Source organism: Vanacampus margaritifer, chromosome 3 (genome assembly GCF_051991255.1).
Source record: "Vanacampus margaritifer isolate UIUO_Vmar chromosome 3, RoL_Vmar_1.0, whole genome shotgun sequence".
In the NCBI taxonomy this organism is placed as follows: Eukaryota; Metazoa; Chordata; class Actinopteri; order Syngnathiformes; family Syngnathidae; genus Vanacampus; species Vanacampus margaritifer.
The window spans coordinates 8,427,133-8,448,516 of record NC_135434.1 but is presented as its reverse complement, the minus strand read 5'-3'; the positions used below and the strand labels follow the sequence as shown (position 1 = coordinate 8,448,516).

General features: G+C 39.6%; 1 protein-coding gene across 5 annotated transcripts in view; it reads right to left on the bottom strand.

Moving 5' to 3' along the window:
• Positions 1–21,384, bottom strand: part of LOC144049184 (netrin receptor UNC5C-like) — a 197,225-nt gene that overhangs the window by 49,879 nt on the left and 125,962 nt on the right. For all 5 annotated transcript variants that reach the window (XM_077561882.1, XM_077561883.1, XM_077561885.1 and 2 more), the window contains exon 4: positions 12,809–12,912. In XM_077561882.1, coding sequence (XP_077418008.1) covers positions 12,809–12,912 — 104 coding nt within the window. The remainder of the gene's footprint in view (positions 1–12,808; positions 12,913–21,384) is intronic.

The following is a 21,384-nucleotide window of genomic DNA, read 5'->3' as shown; positions in this document are numbered from 1 at the left end:
ACAATAGCTACATTACGTATCGTTTAATAGAATGCATTGACTAGAGTTGATGTGGTGGCTTGAACTTGCCAAATAGTGAGGCATCAAATAAAAACATACTTTGACTGGTGTTTATAGCAGCTGCTTGAACTTGCTAAATAGAGAGCCGCTGACTAATAGAATAGATTGACTTGTTTAAAACTAGTGGCGGCATGAAGTGGCTACATCTTGAGCTAATGACTAATTAATGTCTGTGTGTGAATGACATCATCTATGAACAGAGATAATTAGTTACTTTATGAAAAAGACACTAGTTTAGAACTCTATGCTATGAATGAGACGCTAACCTTGTTTGTGTGTTCGTGTGTGTATGGGTGTGTTATTCAAGTGTGGAAGCGTAGGAGTGCTGATGACACTTCATAATCATTAAGCGTGAGGAGGCTCACAGTCTGTTGGGGGCCATGCTATAATCCTTTTTAATTGACTTTCCAGGTCTAAATATCTGTTATTAACCCCCACACAAGTAATAATCATATTATTATTACTGACTATATTAACTGGGTCAGACGGTTATCTTTCTAGTGTACTCATTGCGTATTACTTGTAGCAAACGTAAGTGATCACAAGCACAAAATTGTTTACAGGTACTTAAAAGAGAATGATCAAGAAACAACCTTGGATAATGAGCCACATGCTGCTTCATCAAAACAAAAAAGAAAATTGGGGATCCTATGTTCAGGTCAAATTCAAGGCCTTTATATTTAACAGTATTGTTTAATGAGTTTTAAAAGTCAAGTAGTTGATGATCAGGAGGAAATCGGTTTGTTGCCATGGATACCCGTAATCAGCGGTCTAAAACCAGCCAGAACACCTCAAGTCAGGTTGGACAGCTCCTTGCAGGTGTTTTTGTTGCGTATTTGCATGTTTGATTGTTTTTTTCCTTTTCAATAAATGTGCAAAAATGCATTAAGGACAGTGGCTCTCCTTGCCCACATGGCAAGGGCATTACAAAACCATCAAGTCAAGTCAAGTTACTCATGTTGTGCTAGTTCAAAAATGTTTGTCAAGAGCTGGAAAGGTTGTATAAACTTTGTAAAGATCACAACTATGCGGGAACCAAAACAAATATTTTTCAGTGCTGCTTTAAATCGCAGCTTTTTAATGCTGAATAAGGCACCCCGAGGCACATATTTCATTTTCCTTTTTAGTATAAAGGGAGAATTTATAACAAAATGCTGTACATCAGTCTCTGCGAGGTCACACTGGCTTGGCCCGCAGCCTTCTTTCTACCTTTAAAAGAAGAAGCAGCTTTTTGAAAGCATCAACACATCCGGAGAGCCGGGAGCGACTTCTTGGCAGTGTTTGATAAGCTAATATTTCACTACAATCACAGGCGGCTGTAAGCAGTGTTGTTGTAGTTAACATAGCTCAGCAAAAATAAGTAATCATGTTGGATTTTTCACGCTCGCAAACAAGTAGTCTTGAATGGATTTGGACTGTATCACAGCGATAGCGGTTCATAATATTAGCATAGCATATCAGAACAAGCATCACTTGATAATATTCAGTTCATCCTAATGTATAAAAAATATGCAGATTGTACCGATAATACTGCATGCTTATCATTTCATAATTTATTCAATGACTACATTTCCTGCTGTTTCTTTCTTCTTCTTTTTTTTTTTTGCAGTGGCATAATTTGCCAAATAGTGAGCCAATGACAAATAGACTACATTCATTCATGCTGCAAGGACTTAAGCTTGCCAAAAGTAATAATCGTTGATCGATGAATAGCATGCATTGACTCGCGTTGCGGTGGTGACTTAACTTGCCAAATAGTGAGGCACTAAAATTATACTATGATTAATGTTGCAGAAGCTCCTTGAACTTTTTTAGTAGAGATACAGTGACTAATAGGATGGATTGACTGGTTTAGATGTGACATTCATTTATTAAATAGTGAGCCAATGACTACAGTGACTAATGTTAAAGCAACTTCAACTTGCTAAATAGTGAGCCAAATGCTTCACAGAAAAGGCAGTACTTGCCCATATAGTAAGCCAATGACCAATAGAAGACATCAACTAATAGTGTCTTGAACATGACAAATAGTCAGCCATCACTTAAATGAGTACATTGATCTTGCCAAATAATGAGCCACATACGTGACAGAATAAACTGGCTAGCGATGTAGAGGCTTGAACCTGCCCAATAGTGAGCCAACCCACAAACCTCACTATTTGACATTGAATGAAAAATGTTTTCAAAGTTTGTACTTGCCAAACAATGAGCCAAATATTAAACAGAAAAGATTGACAAGTTTAGAAGTACAGACGCTCCCCTACTTACGAACATTCGAGTTACAAACAACGGTACATACGAACATGTCTGCGCGCATGTCAAAAAATGTTCGGAAAGAGATGCTGTAAGTTAGATTTTCTATTGCGCACCTTTTTCCGAGTACTGTAGTGCTTCTTTCCGCCGCTAATACCGACGCTTGGCGCTGTGAGAGCTCACCCAGCATTGGAGGCTCAGCAACGTGTCGAGGAGGAGGAAGAAGAAGAAACGCCTGTCGCTCATAGATAAAGCCATCGCACTCTTCGAGCAGCAAGACCCAAATATTGAACGTTGCACAAAGGTTGCAAATCAATTGAATGATGCCATACAGTGCTACCGCATCATTTATGATGAAAAAAAGAAGAAAACTGTGCAATCGTCGTTAGATCGCTTCTTTCGGCCAGTTTTTAGTAAATCCTCCAAGGAAGATACTCATCAACCCTCAACTTCTTCCTACATTGAAGTTACGGAGGAGGAAGTAACTTTTGAAGCCCATTCCAGCGACGACGAAGAACCTCTCATGATATAAAATCCTCCTCTTCCTCCTCCTCCTCTCCTTAAGCATCGAGTACATCTTCCAAAAGTAAGTTAAACTTCATTTTATTTATCTTATTACGTACATGTACATACTGTGTGTGTCTCTCGCTCTCTCTCTCTAACATACGTAGTACAGTACTGTACGTATTCTCTTTAAACATCAATTATAATACAAAATATAGCACTGAAGCAACTTACGAACAAATTCACCTTACGAACGATCGCTCGGAACGTAACTCGTTCGTAAGTTGGGGAGCGTCTGTAACATAAAATTGCCAAATAGTGGCCCAGACCCTTAAGAGAATCAATGTACGAGCATGGCTTGAACGTGCCAAATAGTGAGCAATCCCTTAACGGATTACAAGTGCAGCAGAGACTTTTGCCAAAGAGTGAGCCACTGACTAATACAATACATTGACTAGAACCGAGGTGGCTTGAAATGGCTGAATAGTGACCTATCGCGTAACAGAATTGTAGCAGAGTCTTGAACTTGCCAAAGAGTGAACCGATGCTAAACATTATGTATCTAGCAAAGGAGAGGTGACTTCAACTTGCCAAATAATGAATCATAAAAGCATTGACCTTTATATTTCCGAGTCCTGCATCTGCCAAATAATGAGCCTACTTTTACACACAAATACAGTATACTATGTTTCTAACAGTGAACATCCTTGTTGTAAAGACCCAGTGAGATACTATATTAAGTGAAATAAGTTGTCCAACGTCATTGACGCGATCAACTCCTTCAACATAAACGTGACGACAACTTTAAAACTGGACGTGTTGGGGGGTGGGTTAGTGTTGTGTGTGACAGTGTCGCAGCATGTGTCACAACACGGTGTTCATTCATCCGTGACAACGCTGTCAGGACCGCCGAGGGCAGCGCGGGTACAGCCGCTTTGACAAGGCCGCGCCGCAGACACTCGAGTCTCTCGTCAATCCGCGCATTTGTCTCGGAAAGAAAAGTGTCAAATGGGCGGCGAGGGGGCCCGCAGGAAGACAGAGACGGAGAGTGACAAAGACAAAATAAAAGAGAGGGGCAAGCAATACCAGGGGGGTGGGAGAGTGAGGGTGGGGGGGGGGGGGCAACATGAAGGTGGACAAAAGAGGAGGGGAAAAGATGCATAATTTGTTTTTTTTCTGTTGTCCTTTGTATGACTTTGTTTTACCATTACGGAATTACCGATGCTGTATGCAATGACGTGACCTTGACAAATGGTGAGTCAACGCAAAATCGAATAAAATGCCCTATTTCATTCTCAAAAGATAGGACTAGACTGACTAGTAAACAATGAAGCACCAATTCACATCATACAGTGCATTGATGAGCGTAACATAGTAGCTTTGACTTGCCAAATAATCAGACTAACATTTATTAGCCTTGATTGACAGGTGTCAGTGGTGGCTTGGGCTTGCCAAATACAGAGCCAACACATTTTTATCTAAAGCCAAACCTCCAACTAAAGAGAAGTATACAATTAAGCGATCAGTGGCTTGTAATCTTGCTTTATTCTCAGCAGAGGAAATAATAGGTCACCAGTGACAAAACAAAAACAATGCGTAATGAGACGCTTCTGTCTTTGGACGTCTTAATTGCTAGTTCAAGGCTACATTTCCAGTTTGCGACAGATTGAAATAGCCAAATGCACTTTGGCTAAAGAAGGCCAAGATAAATATGAGGCTTCTGTGGTGCTTTTAGGAGCCTGGGAAAGAAACACAGACATCTTCATAAAAGCAGGATTATTGATAGAGCGTTTACATTGGATTTCATTAAATACGTGCAGCTGTACCCAATGAAGGGGGCAAGTGAGGGGAACGGCGTGTGGAGCAGTGTTGCAGTAGGTTGAATTTGCTATCGTGAGCCGGCACTTTACAAAATCAATTGACTCGTGTCGCAGTGGTAGCAAGAGTTTGCAAAAATAATCAGCCAATGTGTGACAGAATAAATCAATTGGGCCTCAGTACTTGTAACCTGCCAAATAGTGAGCCAACACACAACCGAGTCAGAATCGGTCAAACTCACAATGAGCACACACAGCTGCTGTCGACCACAGCTCACGCCCTGCACTTACACACACACACCAATGTCATATACCACCCCACCAGGCCCCGCCTCTTTAAGCCACAGACAGAACAATGCGTACAGTATTTGACACATGTAGCTTCATATAAGAGTAAAACTATTTTAAATATATATTTTTTCATTTGGTCCGTCCAAATGATGCATTTTCACATTTTTTGAGTGTGAAGCGTATCCCCGTGACAAATGGAGCTTTTCTGCATTGTTGTTTGAGTGGGTTGAGCTTGCCATAACTACTAAATAGAGTAAGCCAACACTAACCAGAATCAATTTACTAGTGTTGCAGAGGCTTGCCAAATTGTAAGATGGCCAGTGAGGGGAAACGTGTGTGTGCATGTGCTTGTCCACTTATGTGCACACACACCATTAGATAATGATCCTAATCCGTCTCTAGCGTGGCCCGTGTCCAGATGACAGTAGATTCCCTCGCAAACAATAACCCCTGAAAAGCCGCGCTTCCTCCCATTTGTAAATTGCTCCGCAGCATCGATACGATGTTTTTCCCCCTTCTTTTTAATAATCCTAACACCGTGTCTATAAATCAAGCAGTCAGCATGGGGAATAAATAAGAGATTGCCGACTAATCTGCGGATTATGGTGATGATTTCTGACAGAGGTTGTAGGGGGGATGGAGGTAGAATACGTGTGTGGGGGGGGGCTTACTAGGCTTCCTCAAAGAGGATTAAGGTAAGGATCTATTTGAGGGGACAGGGCATCACATAAATTGTTTCATTTCCAGGAAATCCTTCATACAAACACTCAGGTGTACAAGCACACTCTTGTACTGTTGCAGTGATTGGAAGAACTTGCCAAATAGTGAGCCGCTGTGTAACGTGTAATGCAGTGGTGTTGGCCTTGCTAAATAGTGAGGCATCAGTTGATGTCTAGTGTTGTAGCAGTGGTGAGAACTAGCCAAATAGTGAGCAAACACTTGCTCGAATAGACTGACTCGTACTAGTGGGTTGAACTTGCCAAATAGTGAGCCAACAATTAATGAAATGACTTTACTCTTCCTTCTTTTTATTTTTTATTTTTTTTTGGGGGGGGGAGGGGGTAGTGCAGTAGTGGCACAAACTTGTTAAATAATGAGCCACATGTTCACGAGAATAGATTTACAAATTTAGCAGTAGTTTAAAGTGGACAAACAGTGAGGCAACACAGAATAAATAGACAAAACTTGCAGACTGCAGTAGTATGAGTTTGCCAAATACACTCAACAGAATATATTCACTTGTGTTGCAGTGGCTTTAAGTTGTCAAATAGTAAAACAAATTCTTAATAGAATAGATTTTTTAGCCGAGTAGCAGCATGAACTTGCCAAATAATGAGCCAAATACGCAAGAGAAATATTAGTACTGACAAATACTGATCCAAAAGTAAACACAATAAATTGATTAGTGTTCATTTAGCAGTAGCTTGAACTTGTCAAATAGTGAGCCTAGACTTATTGGGGGAGGGGGGGGGGGTATCGACCTACCTAAACTTGCCAAATAGAGGGCCAACAATTTACAGATTATATTTACTAGTTTAGCACTGTCTTAAATTTGCCCAATTATGAGCCAAAAACGTAACACAACAGATGAGCTAGTTAAGTTTCAGCTTGAACCTGGCAAAAAAATGAGCCAATGCCTAATAGAATAAATTGAATAGCGTTATTGTGGCTTAAACTTGCCAAATAGTGAGCTAACGTGTGAAGTGAACATTGTATAATAAAAAATGAGATATTGACACTTTTGTGTGTACGTGTGTGCTCCAATGTGGTTATTTTGTGGAGATGTAACTATCATGTTGCGGCAGTTGCGCATAACTTTCTTCGCTTGATCGACATTTTTTCCTCGACTCTCACGCCGCCTCACAGCTATAGCAAATCGGCCTTGGGAGCTGCAGCTGGATGGACTGCGTTGCGCTTGTTGTGTGTTGTTCAAGGACACTTAAAACCCAGACAAATCCCGCCGAATGACAGACAGGTTTTCCCCCGTGATAGACTCCGGTTGCCACGGGTGACGGATGTCTCAAACCGCGTCATCCTGCTTGCTCAGTGTTGCACGTTGAACTGATGAGGAGTCCATAATGTTCAAGCGAAAGGATTAGAGTGCAACAGATAAGGTCGAGTGGAGGTTGATCAAAAGCCATTATTCAAGGGAGCTAATTTAGGGTGAGGATGGAGTGCGTAAGAATGTGACAGCGACTTGACCCGCTTCCAGACGCGTATCCAGTTACTGTCTGACACACTATGTATGTGTGTGTGCGTGCATGTGAATGTGTGCGTTAAGGTTAGACACGTGGAAGGGCCTGTCACCACACACTGATGTGTTTATTTCCCTGCAGCTGGGCCAGTCACTCACACACGCACACGCAGGCACGCACACAAACACACACACACACACACACACACCTGCTATGTGCAGTCTGCTGGGCTCCGAGCGAGACCTTTGGGGTCACTGTTGCTCTTTGGGTTGCGATTTAAAATGTATCACCAGTGTCAGACTAAGATGTCCATCTGCTGCCTTCTAATGAATGTCGCTTAAAGGCGAGTTAGACAAAAGTATTGGGACTTGCTTGCCCATTACAGGAAGTGAACATAGAACAGACAATAAAATGGAGGTGTTCTTTTTAAATGGTACCAACAAAAAAAACATGCCACATTACATGAAGGGGTTGGAGAGTGGCATGCCAACAAAAAACAACAATAGAGGAGGAGGAGATCTCTTCTATTTACTTCTGTTCGTCATGGTGACATTTTACCGAAGAGGAGACACAGGCACAAAGTATTAGACGTGTGTGAAAAATTTGAGTTTTTCTCCATACAGACTGTGGCATGCAGTTTTCTACTTTACAGAAAATTGTGAAATATACACACAATAAATGTATCAGTAGGAATGAGAGACTAATGCTAACAACAACAACAAAAGATAAAAAAGAGTCTCCTGTTACAGTTGCAGCAAAGCGGAGACAAAAAGATTGGGACACATGCCCATCAGACACTAATAAACATCAGCAAAGATGAGACAGTGAAGTTAAATACTACAGTGCAACAGGGTACGCTAATGTTAGCGCTTGCTAACAAGTAGGAATGATGCTTTGAATACAAGGGTTTCCTATATATTTATGTTAGCGACCGTGTGTTGTCCAAATATGGTTGTTCTTGGCTCAATTTATTCATGAAGAGAGTAAGGGATACAACAGCAAAGTACAGACTGTGGAGTATCAAACTACAGCTTCCAGAGCTATAGGGTCAGGGTAAGCTAACCTGAGCATGTGTGTGTGTGAAACTTTGGAGTTGTTCTGTGCTCATTTTATCCCAGAGGAAAAGCAGGGCCGAAGCAGCAAAGTGGAAACTGTGGACTATAAATACTGCAGTGTCAAGGCACAGTGACAGGGTAAGCTGACGTGTATGTTTAATTGGTCATCTAAACATGTATTAGCTTAATTAGCTTCTTAGCTAAGATTACCGGTAAGCAAATTTTTCAAGTAGTGAAACTTAACGTTTACTTTTGTACTTCATGTAGGTACATTTCACTACTTTTTTTTTTTACTTACATAAACTGAATTTGATTTTTTTTTTTTAAAGAACCTGTACTTCCACATAAGCACAGTACTTTTGCCACATCTGTTTAAATATGAGTTTCGAAAAACTTCCCCATATGTCCTTTATCTCAGAGCGCAGTCTTGGTTTCTTTCGAGTACCCGCAGTGTGCAAAAAAAGTACCTCATAAATAAATAAAAAGTCAAATCAAACAAAAACAACAACAGAGGAGAGACCGCTTAGCACTTGTTGCCAATCCTCCGTAAAGACGTTCCTGTTGAACTGCTGAACTCTCCCCGGCTGATTCTCGGAGCTTTTTAACCGTCAGCTTTAAAAAGGCTTTCTGCGGGCGGCCTAAAGAGATTTACTTTTGTTTCTCAAGGATCTCAACCCTCGCGCTTGAGTGTGCGCCGTCTCCCGGGAGCTTCGGATGCCAAGCAATAGAGCTGTCAGAGCATCGATCAGCACTGTTGTGACGCAACCGCCTAAGAAAATAACAAGGTTCGCTTAGCTGTATGAAATTTGGTAGGCGCGTCCATCATGAGTTAACCCACAAAAAAGTTTCAAGAAGTCAGTCCCAAAAAGACGTTAAAGTCTCAAGTAGGCATTTTGGTGGGCAAGCTTTGCCATTGATGTCCTTCAAGAGGGAACTACCAAATTTGAACCAGGAATTTTCATCATTGCAAGTGGGTGGAGCATGTTTAACCCAATTTTTATTACAGTAATTTCTGGACTATAAGGCGCTACTTCTTTCACTTGCATTCATACAAAGGTGCGGCTTATCCATCAGATCGCAAAGGGGTGCACTATAAAGGAAGCGCAAGAGCGTCAGGCAGAGCAAAACAAAAGCAAGTGAGCCCAAATACAGTAGAAGAGACAGAACGAGAGTGAGACAATTTGCGGCCTCACTATGGAAAATAAAGTAGCGGGAACCCGGTGCGGTAACATTAAAACACCTGCGGCTTACAGTCGGGTGCGGCTTATATGTGTAACAAACTTGAGTATTCGCCAAATTTAGCTAGCGCGGCTTTAGTCAGGTGCGCCTTGTAGTCCAGAAATTACTGTAATTGGTATTTAGCAGTCATGTGCATCATGAGTTAGACCCCTGTCAAAGTCTAAAGAGCCCATGCCCAAAAAATACAAAGGAAGACTATGAATTTCTCCATTGTCCTTCAAAGACTAACTTGACCAACATATTTTGCCCAAATGTTACCAATTTTGAACTATAATACTAAATACTAGACACGAAGACGACACCAAATTGTAAGACATTTCAGTTTTCGTCATTTCGTGTTGGCGGAGTATGATGACATCACTTCAGTGGGGAAAATTGGTTTAATATACAATGGACCCCTGCTTTGGGAATAGCGAAAATGGACGTATAAGTGATGGCCATTATAAATGCATTGAAAACAAAAACAAAATTTTAACTCAACAAATTTGCTTTAAAAAAAACAACAAAGTAACTTGCCAATTTCTTTTTAAGACCAGCTTAACCCTGACTCTCTGCAAGGCGACCACTTGTGTGTGTACACTTATCGGCAGCTAATCCGTGCACCAATTGTTATGCTCCTAAAGACCTCCTAAATGTGCGGGGCACGTCCACACGTGTAAAATTGAAGGTAAACATATGTGTGCGTAGAAGAAGTGGAGGCTTTGATGATGGTGCCAGCTGGCCACATTACGACGCTGGTATCGCGTGTCAGGGCGCCGACCCCATCACATTGACAGTTTTATAGCGGTCCATCAAGCGGTCAACACCGCTGAGCCCGGATGCTATTTTTATTTTTTAAATAAGAAGGGTCGCACGAGAGTTGCCATTCACAAAAAGAGAAAGATAAAAATCATGCCTATATTAGATGGCAAAGTGAAAAAAAAATCAACAGGGATTTCTCATTACCAAACTGTTTTGGATACCAGCTTCCAATTGGTGCTCATTTGGATGATCCACTGAGTAGGAGAGAGAATTTGCCTAAAATGTTAGCATTAAACCAAAATGGCCAACCTGATGAATTTTAGGTTCGTGTCCTCAGACATTTTCTTGCTTACTGTGATCAATTTCGTCTTGATCGGTGAAACTGGTGTTGGTTGCTCCTTTTTCCCCCCCAATCCTCTTTTCATAGTGAATCTTCAAAATGATCAACAAACTTTGAGGCCATGTTCTAAAAAAAGATTTGCCGTTTAGCATCACCAATTTGTCTTGGCTAGCGGTTTCCAATTGGGTTCAATTTGGGTGAATTCCCAAGCAGGAGCTTGTCAAAGAATGTGCCCTGGAACTTAAGCCAAAATGGCACTGTTACGATAGGCATGGCCTTCAAATTTCTTGTGTATTATTTATTTATTTTCCCAACTTTCTAAGGAGCACCATTGTGGGACGTTTGGGGGGTTTTCCACCAGGATCGAAAATTTTTCCAAATTTGGAGACTTTTCAGGCATTTTGAAGTCCCCCGACATTCATTTATAAATGCCACAATTCTAGGAGGGAATCATGCTTGGACCCTAAAAAAAAAAAAAAGTGAGGAGAGATGGTGAATTTAAGCGGAGGTCATCGGCAGGTTTGAGACTCGTATCCATCTCATCAGCTTCAGTGGGCGCCAGACGGAGCAATCCATTTGCCCCGAGATCCCGTTATGACAGCAGAAAGGGAGCAAATTGAACACAATCACAAACAGCTTCGCATTTCTATTTATGGGTGTGTGTTTATCGGGTGAATACAGTTTAAAGTTCTATTAGAAATGACACCAATAGAAAGATCATTTCAGCACAGACCTCCGCCAAAGACTAAGACACACGATGCAACATGCATACAACAATCGAGAGTCTTCAATCAAGCTAACAATTTGCAACCTTGGTCAGCTGACTGAGGCGGATACTGACATTCTCTGCTGATTCGTCCAATAAACATCACGTTAATAAGAATCGCAAGGTGGCGATAGTGTTGTTTTAATGCTGAGAAGCCATGACATCATCATGTTTACGCTCCTTATCAAAGCTACTGATGATAGCCTTAAGTAATGTAAACAGATAAGCTGAGTATGTCCAGTGGAGCGCATTTCTCTTGACGGTGAAGTACAACACACTCAGATCCGACTCTCCTTAGATTGTAAGAAAATTTGGTTCAAAACACGAACAAATTGTGGTCTAGCCTAAAGAAGCAAGGACAAGGTTGTCGTTTTTTTAGTCACTATAGCATGGCGCTATTCTTTTGATTGCATGCTGTCTTAGGGAAGTTGATACTTATTTTAAAAACAAACCAAAAAACTTTCTTGAATTTAGCTTGATTAAACTCAGAGTTTGTCTCTACAGATTAGAAGAAATGTTGCTATTTTTCAGCACTATACAAAAGTTAAATAACACACACTGCAGGTCTGGAGTCACAGAGTAACTTTTGCCATCGACTCAAATTGGCTCTCAGGGGACATTTAAATCTAACTTTAGTCTTTTCATCTTTGCATCTTTGACAGGTTGTCGCAACGAACTTTCAAGCAAATGTCATTCCGAGAAGGATTTCTGACTTTTACAGTGATTTTCGTCACGGTGGCAATTCGGGATCAAAGTGGAATACTTGTTATTTCTGAGAATTTGTCAAGTATATGTCTCTATCCTGTAGGTGGATTTGAAATAATTTCACGTTAATGGGCTTATTTATAATGATTGTGTCATTCGCTAAGCCACAACCCTGAAATGCAGACATGCCAATTACAATGCAGAACACAACAGAGCTTTGTGGAATTCATCCATACCTTTGAAAGCATTAGGATATATTTTAGAACCTTAAAAAAGGGGGAAAATACAGGAAGCTGTGGATAAACTTGCCCTGAAACCCGTAATAACCATCTATATGGCAAGCTATATGGCCGTCCGTGCTTGTTAGCTAACGTTATTTCCAAAACCAACCTAGAAAAAGGCAATAGGTTTAGGATAATAGTAATTTGAATTCCTCCAAAAACATTATTATTTGTAAAATGATGTAATTCTACCGTTAGCTAGGCTGTTTCCAACCCATATAAATGTGAATTGTATTCAAATCAGGCCATGCTACTGTTATCTAAACGGCTGTTCACATAGTCATTTAAATGCATTAAAGATTAACATCTGCACCAAGGTAAGATTTGTACTTGTACTTGTTAGCCATCAAATACTAGTATACTGTTGTTAGCGCGTTAATCTAAATGCTAATGTTACGCAGGCAACATGCAAGGTCTAATTATATTTTTTCCTATTTTTTTCCTGAATGAGTGTAATAGTGAATAACACGCTGCCCAGCGTCACAGGAATTTTATGGCTGCTCAATAAAATTTTTAATTCAGTAAAAGTTTATTAGCAAAAAGCATGAAAATAACACCTACCTCCGCTGCTGGTATGCCCTCTGGTGGGCGACACTGCAACAGCACTTCCTGCTCAAGGGACACCTCCTTTCCGAGTGGCTCCTGTTCAAAGGACTTCTTCAGATCTACGGAGACAAAAAATACAATCATGAAAAACATATTTAGATGCCCCCCAAATCAATGATGTCCAAGGTAATGCAAAAGTCATAAATAGTAAAATAACATGAAGCGTTGTCATGGGGGTGCAGCAGTTAGTGTAGACTATTTGGGGTATTTAATTGTAAATGGGCCCTGTAGCCTCGCTACCACGACGGTAACATCACAGTCATTAAGGGACTAAGTTGCGCTTACAGTCGTTTATGTACACTTTAGACTGACCGTTATGTATTTAGAAATGTACACAAGTCGTAAAACAATGCAATTTAATATACAGTCCCTGTATATTCATTTTTCGGGAATGCAGTAGTTAAGTTTCATTAACAATTGTATAAGCTTTTATAATGCTGGGGATTTCACAACAGAAATATTTAGTTAAATTAGTTGAAATACAGTGTTCCAAATAACAGGGATGTGATTTGACCAAAGTGAAATTATCTGAAAATTTAGCCGGGGGTCTGGGAGCCCCCCGGAGCTCATGGGTTTTCCGTGTTTTTAAGTACTTTCAATGCACTCACATGACAAAGAAATAGACAAAACAACAGCATAAATTTTCAATGTATATTGAACTATCCCATATAAAATGGCAGTTTTAGTCAACTCAAAATCAGTCACATTCAAAAACATTGGACTGCCTTTGCTTTTAAAAACTATCACTGAGAATATCATCATATCTAACTAATGTGATTACTAAGTTAACACATAAATAATGTTGAAGAGTTCAAATTTCATGAACAAATAATTGTATCATGACCAAATGAAAAGTAACTCATATTAGAGCATACCACAAATGTCTTTGTTATAGCAGAAGATGTTATCTGTCGGAGTCATGTGCATACACAATGAAATACAAAAAAATAAATAAATAAAAAAATCGGATTTTTTTTTTTGGGGGGGAAACAAAAAAAGGGTAATTCCGCGAATTAGAGGAAAAATCACATCCCTGAAATAATGATGTACAGCATTTTTGTTAAAAAAACAAAACAGATTTTAACAAATTTTAATTTTTTTTTTCATACCTCCCTCTGGGATAGGGTTGACAGAACCACATCATATCCAACCATGTAGCGTGGTTATCATAATTGTACATTTTGCAATAAGCCTCAAAAGTCAGACAAAAACATCCATCATGTCACCTCAGAGCTCAGTTTGTCTTTTTGTTTTGATTTGCTTTTTTTTCTTCTTTTTTTTTTTTTACTTCAAAAATTAAGAAGCAGCATAGTAAGGGAAGTTTGGAAGTAAAATCCATAAAATAATTGTATGTGTTGTTAGCATGTTAGCCAAAACGCTAATACTAAGATACAGAAGGCTAGTTGCTATCCCTGGCACTTAGCAAGCTTAACCGGCTAGCTACACGCTGCTGGACTGCAAAAGGAAATAAGGTGTGTTTACACTTGAACAACAGGTTCTTAATAGGGTTCAGGTCAGGGGGTGATGATGAGTTGTTGTGTTAAAATTACGCATGGAATGCCATTATCAATTAAATGATTAAAACGATTTCCAAGATTTAAAGCTAAAACTCTGTGCTACTAGTATTCCTAGATATAGACATAATCAAATGCTATTAGTTAACCGTGTTTGCCTCATACCTGTACTGTAGTGATGTGTAGTTGTTTTACAAGTATGTCAAAATTTGTCCTACTAATGTGCAAAAATGTCACACATTCGTTCTTGCAGTGAGTGCTATTCATTCAATCCGGTTCATTTGTATCCCACCCCCATCCCGATACAGTATCCAAGCATATATCCCTGAAGATATGATGTTAAAACAATTAACCAGCGCGGTACGAGGCCGTAAAACAAAAGTAACTCGAGAGGAGTTTTGTGGGTGGTGTGGCGGGACTCGGCGACTGACATTATTTATGCCACTGATCAAATGCTCTGATGGATTTTCCCTCAAAAAGGAAACATATGGTAGAAATCAGGCACATCTTATGAATGCAAGCTAGCTAACCTCCTGGGGAACCGGTAGTAAATAGTTTGATTTACTTAGACAAAAAACACAAAAAAACAACTGTGGAACATTTGCTTACTATAAATAGTCAATACAATGGAAATTTTGATCATCAACATTTATATCAGCTTATATAATAATGCAAACTTTACTTACTAAATTGACCATTTTAAAAATTGTTTTAATTAGTTTATGTTTGTCCACACTCAGTGTTCTAAATATGTACAATTACAAAAATATATATATTTATCTTCCTTTGAGGATGCTTCACTTTGTTCTCAGCAGGGTTGTGGTCAAGGGATGATGCATACCCAAAGCAACTGAATATTCAGGGGGCATTACTGCATGATGTTGACATCAGATGGTCTAACTAGATTTATATTGGTTGCTTAAGTAAAAGCCAAACAACATTGTGGTAGTGACCGTAAGTATGCTAGATGTTAAATATGGCATTCTGGTTAATATTGCGTTAGTGGAATATGAGTAAAGCAGCAAAATCCAGCTGTTTTTATCCATCTCAGGGGCGGCCATTTTGCCACTTGCTGTCAACTGAAGATGACATCACAGTTGCTCAGGTCTCAGGTAACAACCAATCACAGCTCAGCTTCGGAAAACAGATGAACTGTGATTTGTAAGAGACTGTTTACGTGCTGCTCTTTTGGTTAGCAGCAGAGTTCAAATTGTCTGAACTGAGATAATTAGTTACCGTTGTTGGATTTAGAAGTTGTCATAATTGTTGCACTTATAAAAATGAAATCACAGTGTTTCCTCGCACTGCGCTTCATCATTTTTTCATTGTATTTTTTGAGCTATCTTTTTCTTTTTTTTACAGTATACAGTACGTAATTACTGTAATGCCCTCACCAATGTACTTTTCAGCCTTTACTTGGAACAGTAAAACACAAATATAATGAGGACGATGTTGTCAGTCATAGCTCATGCCCATATACTCGCACACATTACACCTCTTAAAGGCACATGTATGTACACAAACACGACAATGCAGACTTTTAAAAAAAATAATAAATTTTTTTAAATACACTTAATGCTCACTATTAGTTGATTGTGTTCAAATATGTTTACAATGAGTTAAAATGTGTGTTTTAATAGAGTTAGATGTGCTCGGCAAGTGTGTAAATATACAATATATTAGGGTGAGTCTGGAACATCCAGTATCCCCGTGATAAATCAGTACATAAGTATACACTTAATGAACTTACCTTAGATGTGGAAATGCAACATCTCTAAGGTGTAAAAGTTAAAAGAAAATGTAATTTTCCATTTCCAGTAGGAATATATATATATATATATATATATATATATATATATGTATATATATATACGTATATATATATATACGTATATATATATATATATATATATATATATATAAATTTAAAAAAATCTCCAACACTGTATAACTCGGCATGTGGCATTTTTTCCCTTTAAAATGATTTCACCACCATTCTTTACCAAAGATGTTTGACTCTGAAAAAGTTTGCCAGCCACTTTGTTAGTCGACGTGAACCTTGAAGATGTGTTCGCTTGTGTATACGTATGTGTGTGTCGTCCTTGAGTCTTTTCGTTCTCCTTGGTTGCCAAGCACACGCTCACCTTGTCTGTCTACTGTGACACACACACACACACACACACACACGCGCGCGCACACAGTTACAGAAGGTTGCAGCCGTGAGGAAGAGAAGGCAAAGTGTTGAATTTTCAGAGGGAGGTTGGTAAAAGTCAAAAGAGCAGGTGCACAGTGGGATTGAATGATGAGCAGGACCGCGTGGCGAGAAGAGCCGCAACACCTGCGCGCTCCTCACCTACCACATAATGTATAGAAGATTCTATAACGCTGTAGTGACAAACACGGAACATGCCGTTGCTTAGATCTGCAGCAGTAGATACAAATTGAAACAGTTCTCGGGTGTCAGGTCTGGGACAAGTTTTTATCAAAATACTCCATAGCTCAAGAATTACAGCACACTTTACATAACGAACGGCGCTATATCCTGTAATAAATACAGCAGTGCCTTGAGATACGCGTTAATTTGTTCCATGAACATGGTACTAATTCAAAACATCCACATCTTAAATCATCTTTTTATTCAGTCAAATTAATCATCTTTTAACAATGTATAATATTGCACATTATTATATTAAAAAAAAAAAATAAAGACATAATTAAATTGAATGTAAAAAGTTACTTTAAAAACTTTTTTCTGTTTCTTTTCAATGGACATTACTTCAAATCATTCAGTCTAATTCTATTCTATATTCTTGCTTCACATCGCACCACACTACAAATGCTCAGTAAAAAGTTAAAGCTCATTTTCCAGCAGGGGGTAATTAAGGTAATATCTAGTCCTTCTGCGGTATACTAAATGTTTATTTTTGTGTCCAATACATTATAATGTGCATCAATTACATGTGGATCTTGTTATTTACAGGCCGGCCAGGTCCCTCTTCCTTGCAAATAGCGGGGGCCCACTGTATTGTAACGTCTGTCTATGTCTTGCTCCACCATTGGTGTTCTAATATCAGTTGGCCAAAGGCTTACAGCACCACAGCACCTTTGCGATTTGACTACCCGTCTATGGCGTTTAGCATTGTTTGTTAGCATTAGGCTAAACTGACTGTCGTAAGGTTTGTTTAAAATATATAATTTGTAATTGTCTTTGTTTTATGTTTAGCTTGATAGTAAACTTCAACAGGGAGTGGCAGTAGTCCAGCAGCTCAAAATGGCGAATCCTAACCTAGCCCAGCCCGAAATGTAAATACAATTATCCCCGCTGTAATGTCACAATTTATCACCATTCAAAGGAGCTTACTTAAAAACGTATTTTGGGAAATAGGCAGCCCACAAAAGCTTTACGTGGTTTTGTAATTTCACACATGATATGTGGGCAGCAATTCCAGAGTCCAGAGATGTATTTTTACACATAAAAATGAAATATAAAATTTTCCATAATACACACCCCCTTTACTTCAAAGTTGTATAAATACCCAGAATAATACACTAATTAAAAGACCTCAAATTTGTTTTCTCTTGTTCCTGGTGGAACTGCGTCATGTTTAAAAGGAGTCACGCGGGGACAACAAGCATCGTTGCCTTTATACTACAATCAATTCCTGAGGGGGTGACGGCCCAAACGGAGCATGATGATAAGGGGGTAATCACCCGGAGTGCTATCCCCCCTTCTCCAATTCCCGCACATGCGGCTCCCCACGCAACACACGTGGGACATAACAAGAGGAAGTGAAAGAGAGACACAAGTCACGCCAGCGATTGAGGCAATCGAGACAAACGCAGACGATAGCCTCAGCGGGACACTTCACTGGAACCGCAAAAACAATAAAACAAAAGAAATAATAAGAGGGGGGATTTCCAGCCAAAATCTGTGACCAATTTCCTGGTCTTAATTAGTCAGAGTCGATTTCCTTGAAGATGAAATTATAGGAGATTAGCGGCGACAAGCTCGGGGGATGATGAATGCACACCGACACGTTAGCGTTAAACTCACTGAAGCTAAGCTCCAGGATAAAGCGTGGGTTCACGTCAAGCAGAAAGAATACTTTAAAGGGGGGCACATTATGGAAAAGTGACTTGTAAGTGCTTGTATACAAATACTTGGCTCTCTGGAGTGCCTGTCCCACCCATGACGTGTGGAATTAGACAATCAAGTAAATCCGTGAGCTGGTGATGTTGGAAAATGTGATAATAAAAAAACAACATCTACAAAAAGCCGCTCAGATATTGGACATATTGTTACATCACATTTAATAAAAATATCGGCCCTGGCATTTTGACTTGACTTGGTCTGGCCTAGCCCAGCCCGACTCCTGCCTAACATGTAGTTTTGCTACTGATGTTTATTGATGAGTTTACGATCTATATTGGAACTGGATTACCGGACTGGTCTCTCTTAATTGTGGGCCAGTCGCTTGGGTAAAATGTAGGAAAATAATAATTAAAAAGCACTGCAACAGCACTAAAAGAGGCCGGCCCACTGAGCATCTTCCCTGTATGCCAGATGGCCAGTCCAGCCCTGATTGGCAGCAACCAGGGTAAAGAGATGGCATTTTCTTTTTCGGACTACAGTGTTCCCCTTGCCTAGTCACAATTTGTTACTTGTAAATTTGCAGTTTCAGATCTTCAATTATAAATCTTCTTGGAGGGGGTGACAATTAATCATGTTTTTTCATATACGTGTCAAGGCTTTGTTTTGATCCTGCGGGAACTTGATATGATAGAACTACTATCATATCAAAGCCAAAGAATAAGCAAAGTTGCAGTGATGCTGGATGCACAGATTAGCTACAATAATCTGATTTATTTATGTTGTATACTTGAGTTTCAGATCAAAAAATGAATATTAACCAAAAGATCTGTTGAGCTTTTTTTTTTCATGGTATTTACATCTAGAAGTGTTAAACAACTCAAGACAGGGTACATTTTGTTTGAAGCCACCCACTTTTCAAGTGAGTAAAATTATTGGAAGTTGGAACGGGCATTATTAACCTAATGTGAATATTATATTTTAACCTTAATTTGCAATGACGGCATCAAGCCTGCCACCCATTGAGTTCACTAGACTGTTTTGCATTCTTCATTTGAAATGCTTTTCAGGCCTGCAGCCTCTTTCAGTTCATGATCGTTTCTGGGGGCTTCTCCCTTCAGTCTAAAAATGGTAAAATGCATGCTCTATTGGGTTAAGGTCCGGTGATTAACTTGGCCAGTCAAACACCTTCCACCTTTTCCTCTTGTATGGATCAGGTATTCCCGTGCTTTCTATGATTTTACTGTCTACATGGAGGCTCTTTGTACTTAGTCCCCATTGTAAAAAAAATTGCTCTATTCGGCAATAGCCGCACTGTATTTGTGAGCGGGTGAGCAGTGGCGCATTTGCGCAAGACAAAACAGTCTGCTTAGACCAGGGCTGTTTAGAAAGGATGACAAGTGTGCTGTAATTCCCGATCCTTGGGGTATTTTGACCGAAGCCAGACATTTTTTGGGGGGGTTGGAGGCACCTGGGGACTGTTTAAAATTGTGTAAAAACGGGATAATGTCTCCTTCAAGCAAATACTTCACCCAAGGGGAATGTGCATTTTGATGGGGGACAGCTGTGTCACATCAATCCACTGACCCCACTTCACTCCCACACACAGATAACATCATCCAGCTCCATAAATTCAAATGAAAAATTCCCCAAAACAACTTTTAGAAGGCAAAAAGGCTTGACAAGCGCAGAGGGCAGACTCATATAAACATTAAATAACCCCGCCCCCTAAATATCTCCCCTCCGTCCTCAACTTCTCCTTCTTCTACTTCTTCCGCAGGCTTCAACTGAGACTGTTATTATGCGTTGCGGTGGGCTGGCGGCCTGCAGGCATCCTCCGCATAAGCACATTTCAGAGCAATTATGCAAAAAAGGAGCCGGGATGCATGCTTCCCGTTGCCAAATCACTAGCAGTCTTTCCCCGCCGCCGCTCAGGGAATCAAGTGCAAAGTGAGAGCTAGTCAGCAATGAAAACTCTCGGATGCACCGCGGAAATATCCTTATACGACGCTCTAGAACAGCGCTTGTCAAACTTTTTACACAAAGTACCACCTAAAAAGATCCTTAGCACTTCAAGCACCACCAATGTGACTAACATAAAAAAAACAGTCGCATCAAAAACACGAGTTATTTTATTTTTTACTCCACTGTAGCATTGCACTCTACTGCACTTAAAAACCTTAGTTAAAAATTCATTCATAAACTACTGTACGTAAATGAAATGGAAATTATAACTAAAATCTACTAAATAAACTAATAAACTGCAAATGTATTGAAATTAAACTGGATGTACAGTTTAAACGTTTAATTTAGTGGCACTTTCACGTACCACTAGACGGAACCTGTGTACCACAGGTAGTATTAGCACCAGACTTTAAAATCCGTTTTGGTGCATATGGCGTAAATATCGTCATCCCCCTGTGCTACCCTAATTTTGCTATTGTGCGGACTGAATTCATTTGACGTGTGCCGACCACGTGTGCACCAGAGCAACAAAAAACAAGAACAGTGCCTGCTTCCTCCCAAAATACCGAAATAATGATAATCTCACCTCAATTTACTGCCAATTTGACTCATGAAATCAGGGAACTATTTAGTTGAAAAGAAGGCTATCTGTTTGTCTAAAAAAACAACAAAAGGAGGTAGGTTACTATCACATTATAATGTGATCAATTTTAGGTTTTTCATTTTAACATGATACATTTCACATTATAACCTGAAAGCTAGTCTGTGACGTTCCAATAGCATCAATTTGTAACCCCAAACAAAACAAATTTGATTGTTTTCATCTTGAACAATTATATAAGATTTATATTCCAAAAGTTCATCTTGATACACATTTACACATTTACTCCATAGCACATAATGCTAACCACTTGACCACTGTGATGCCCCTGCATTTTAATGTACGTTAACTAAACTGCAGC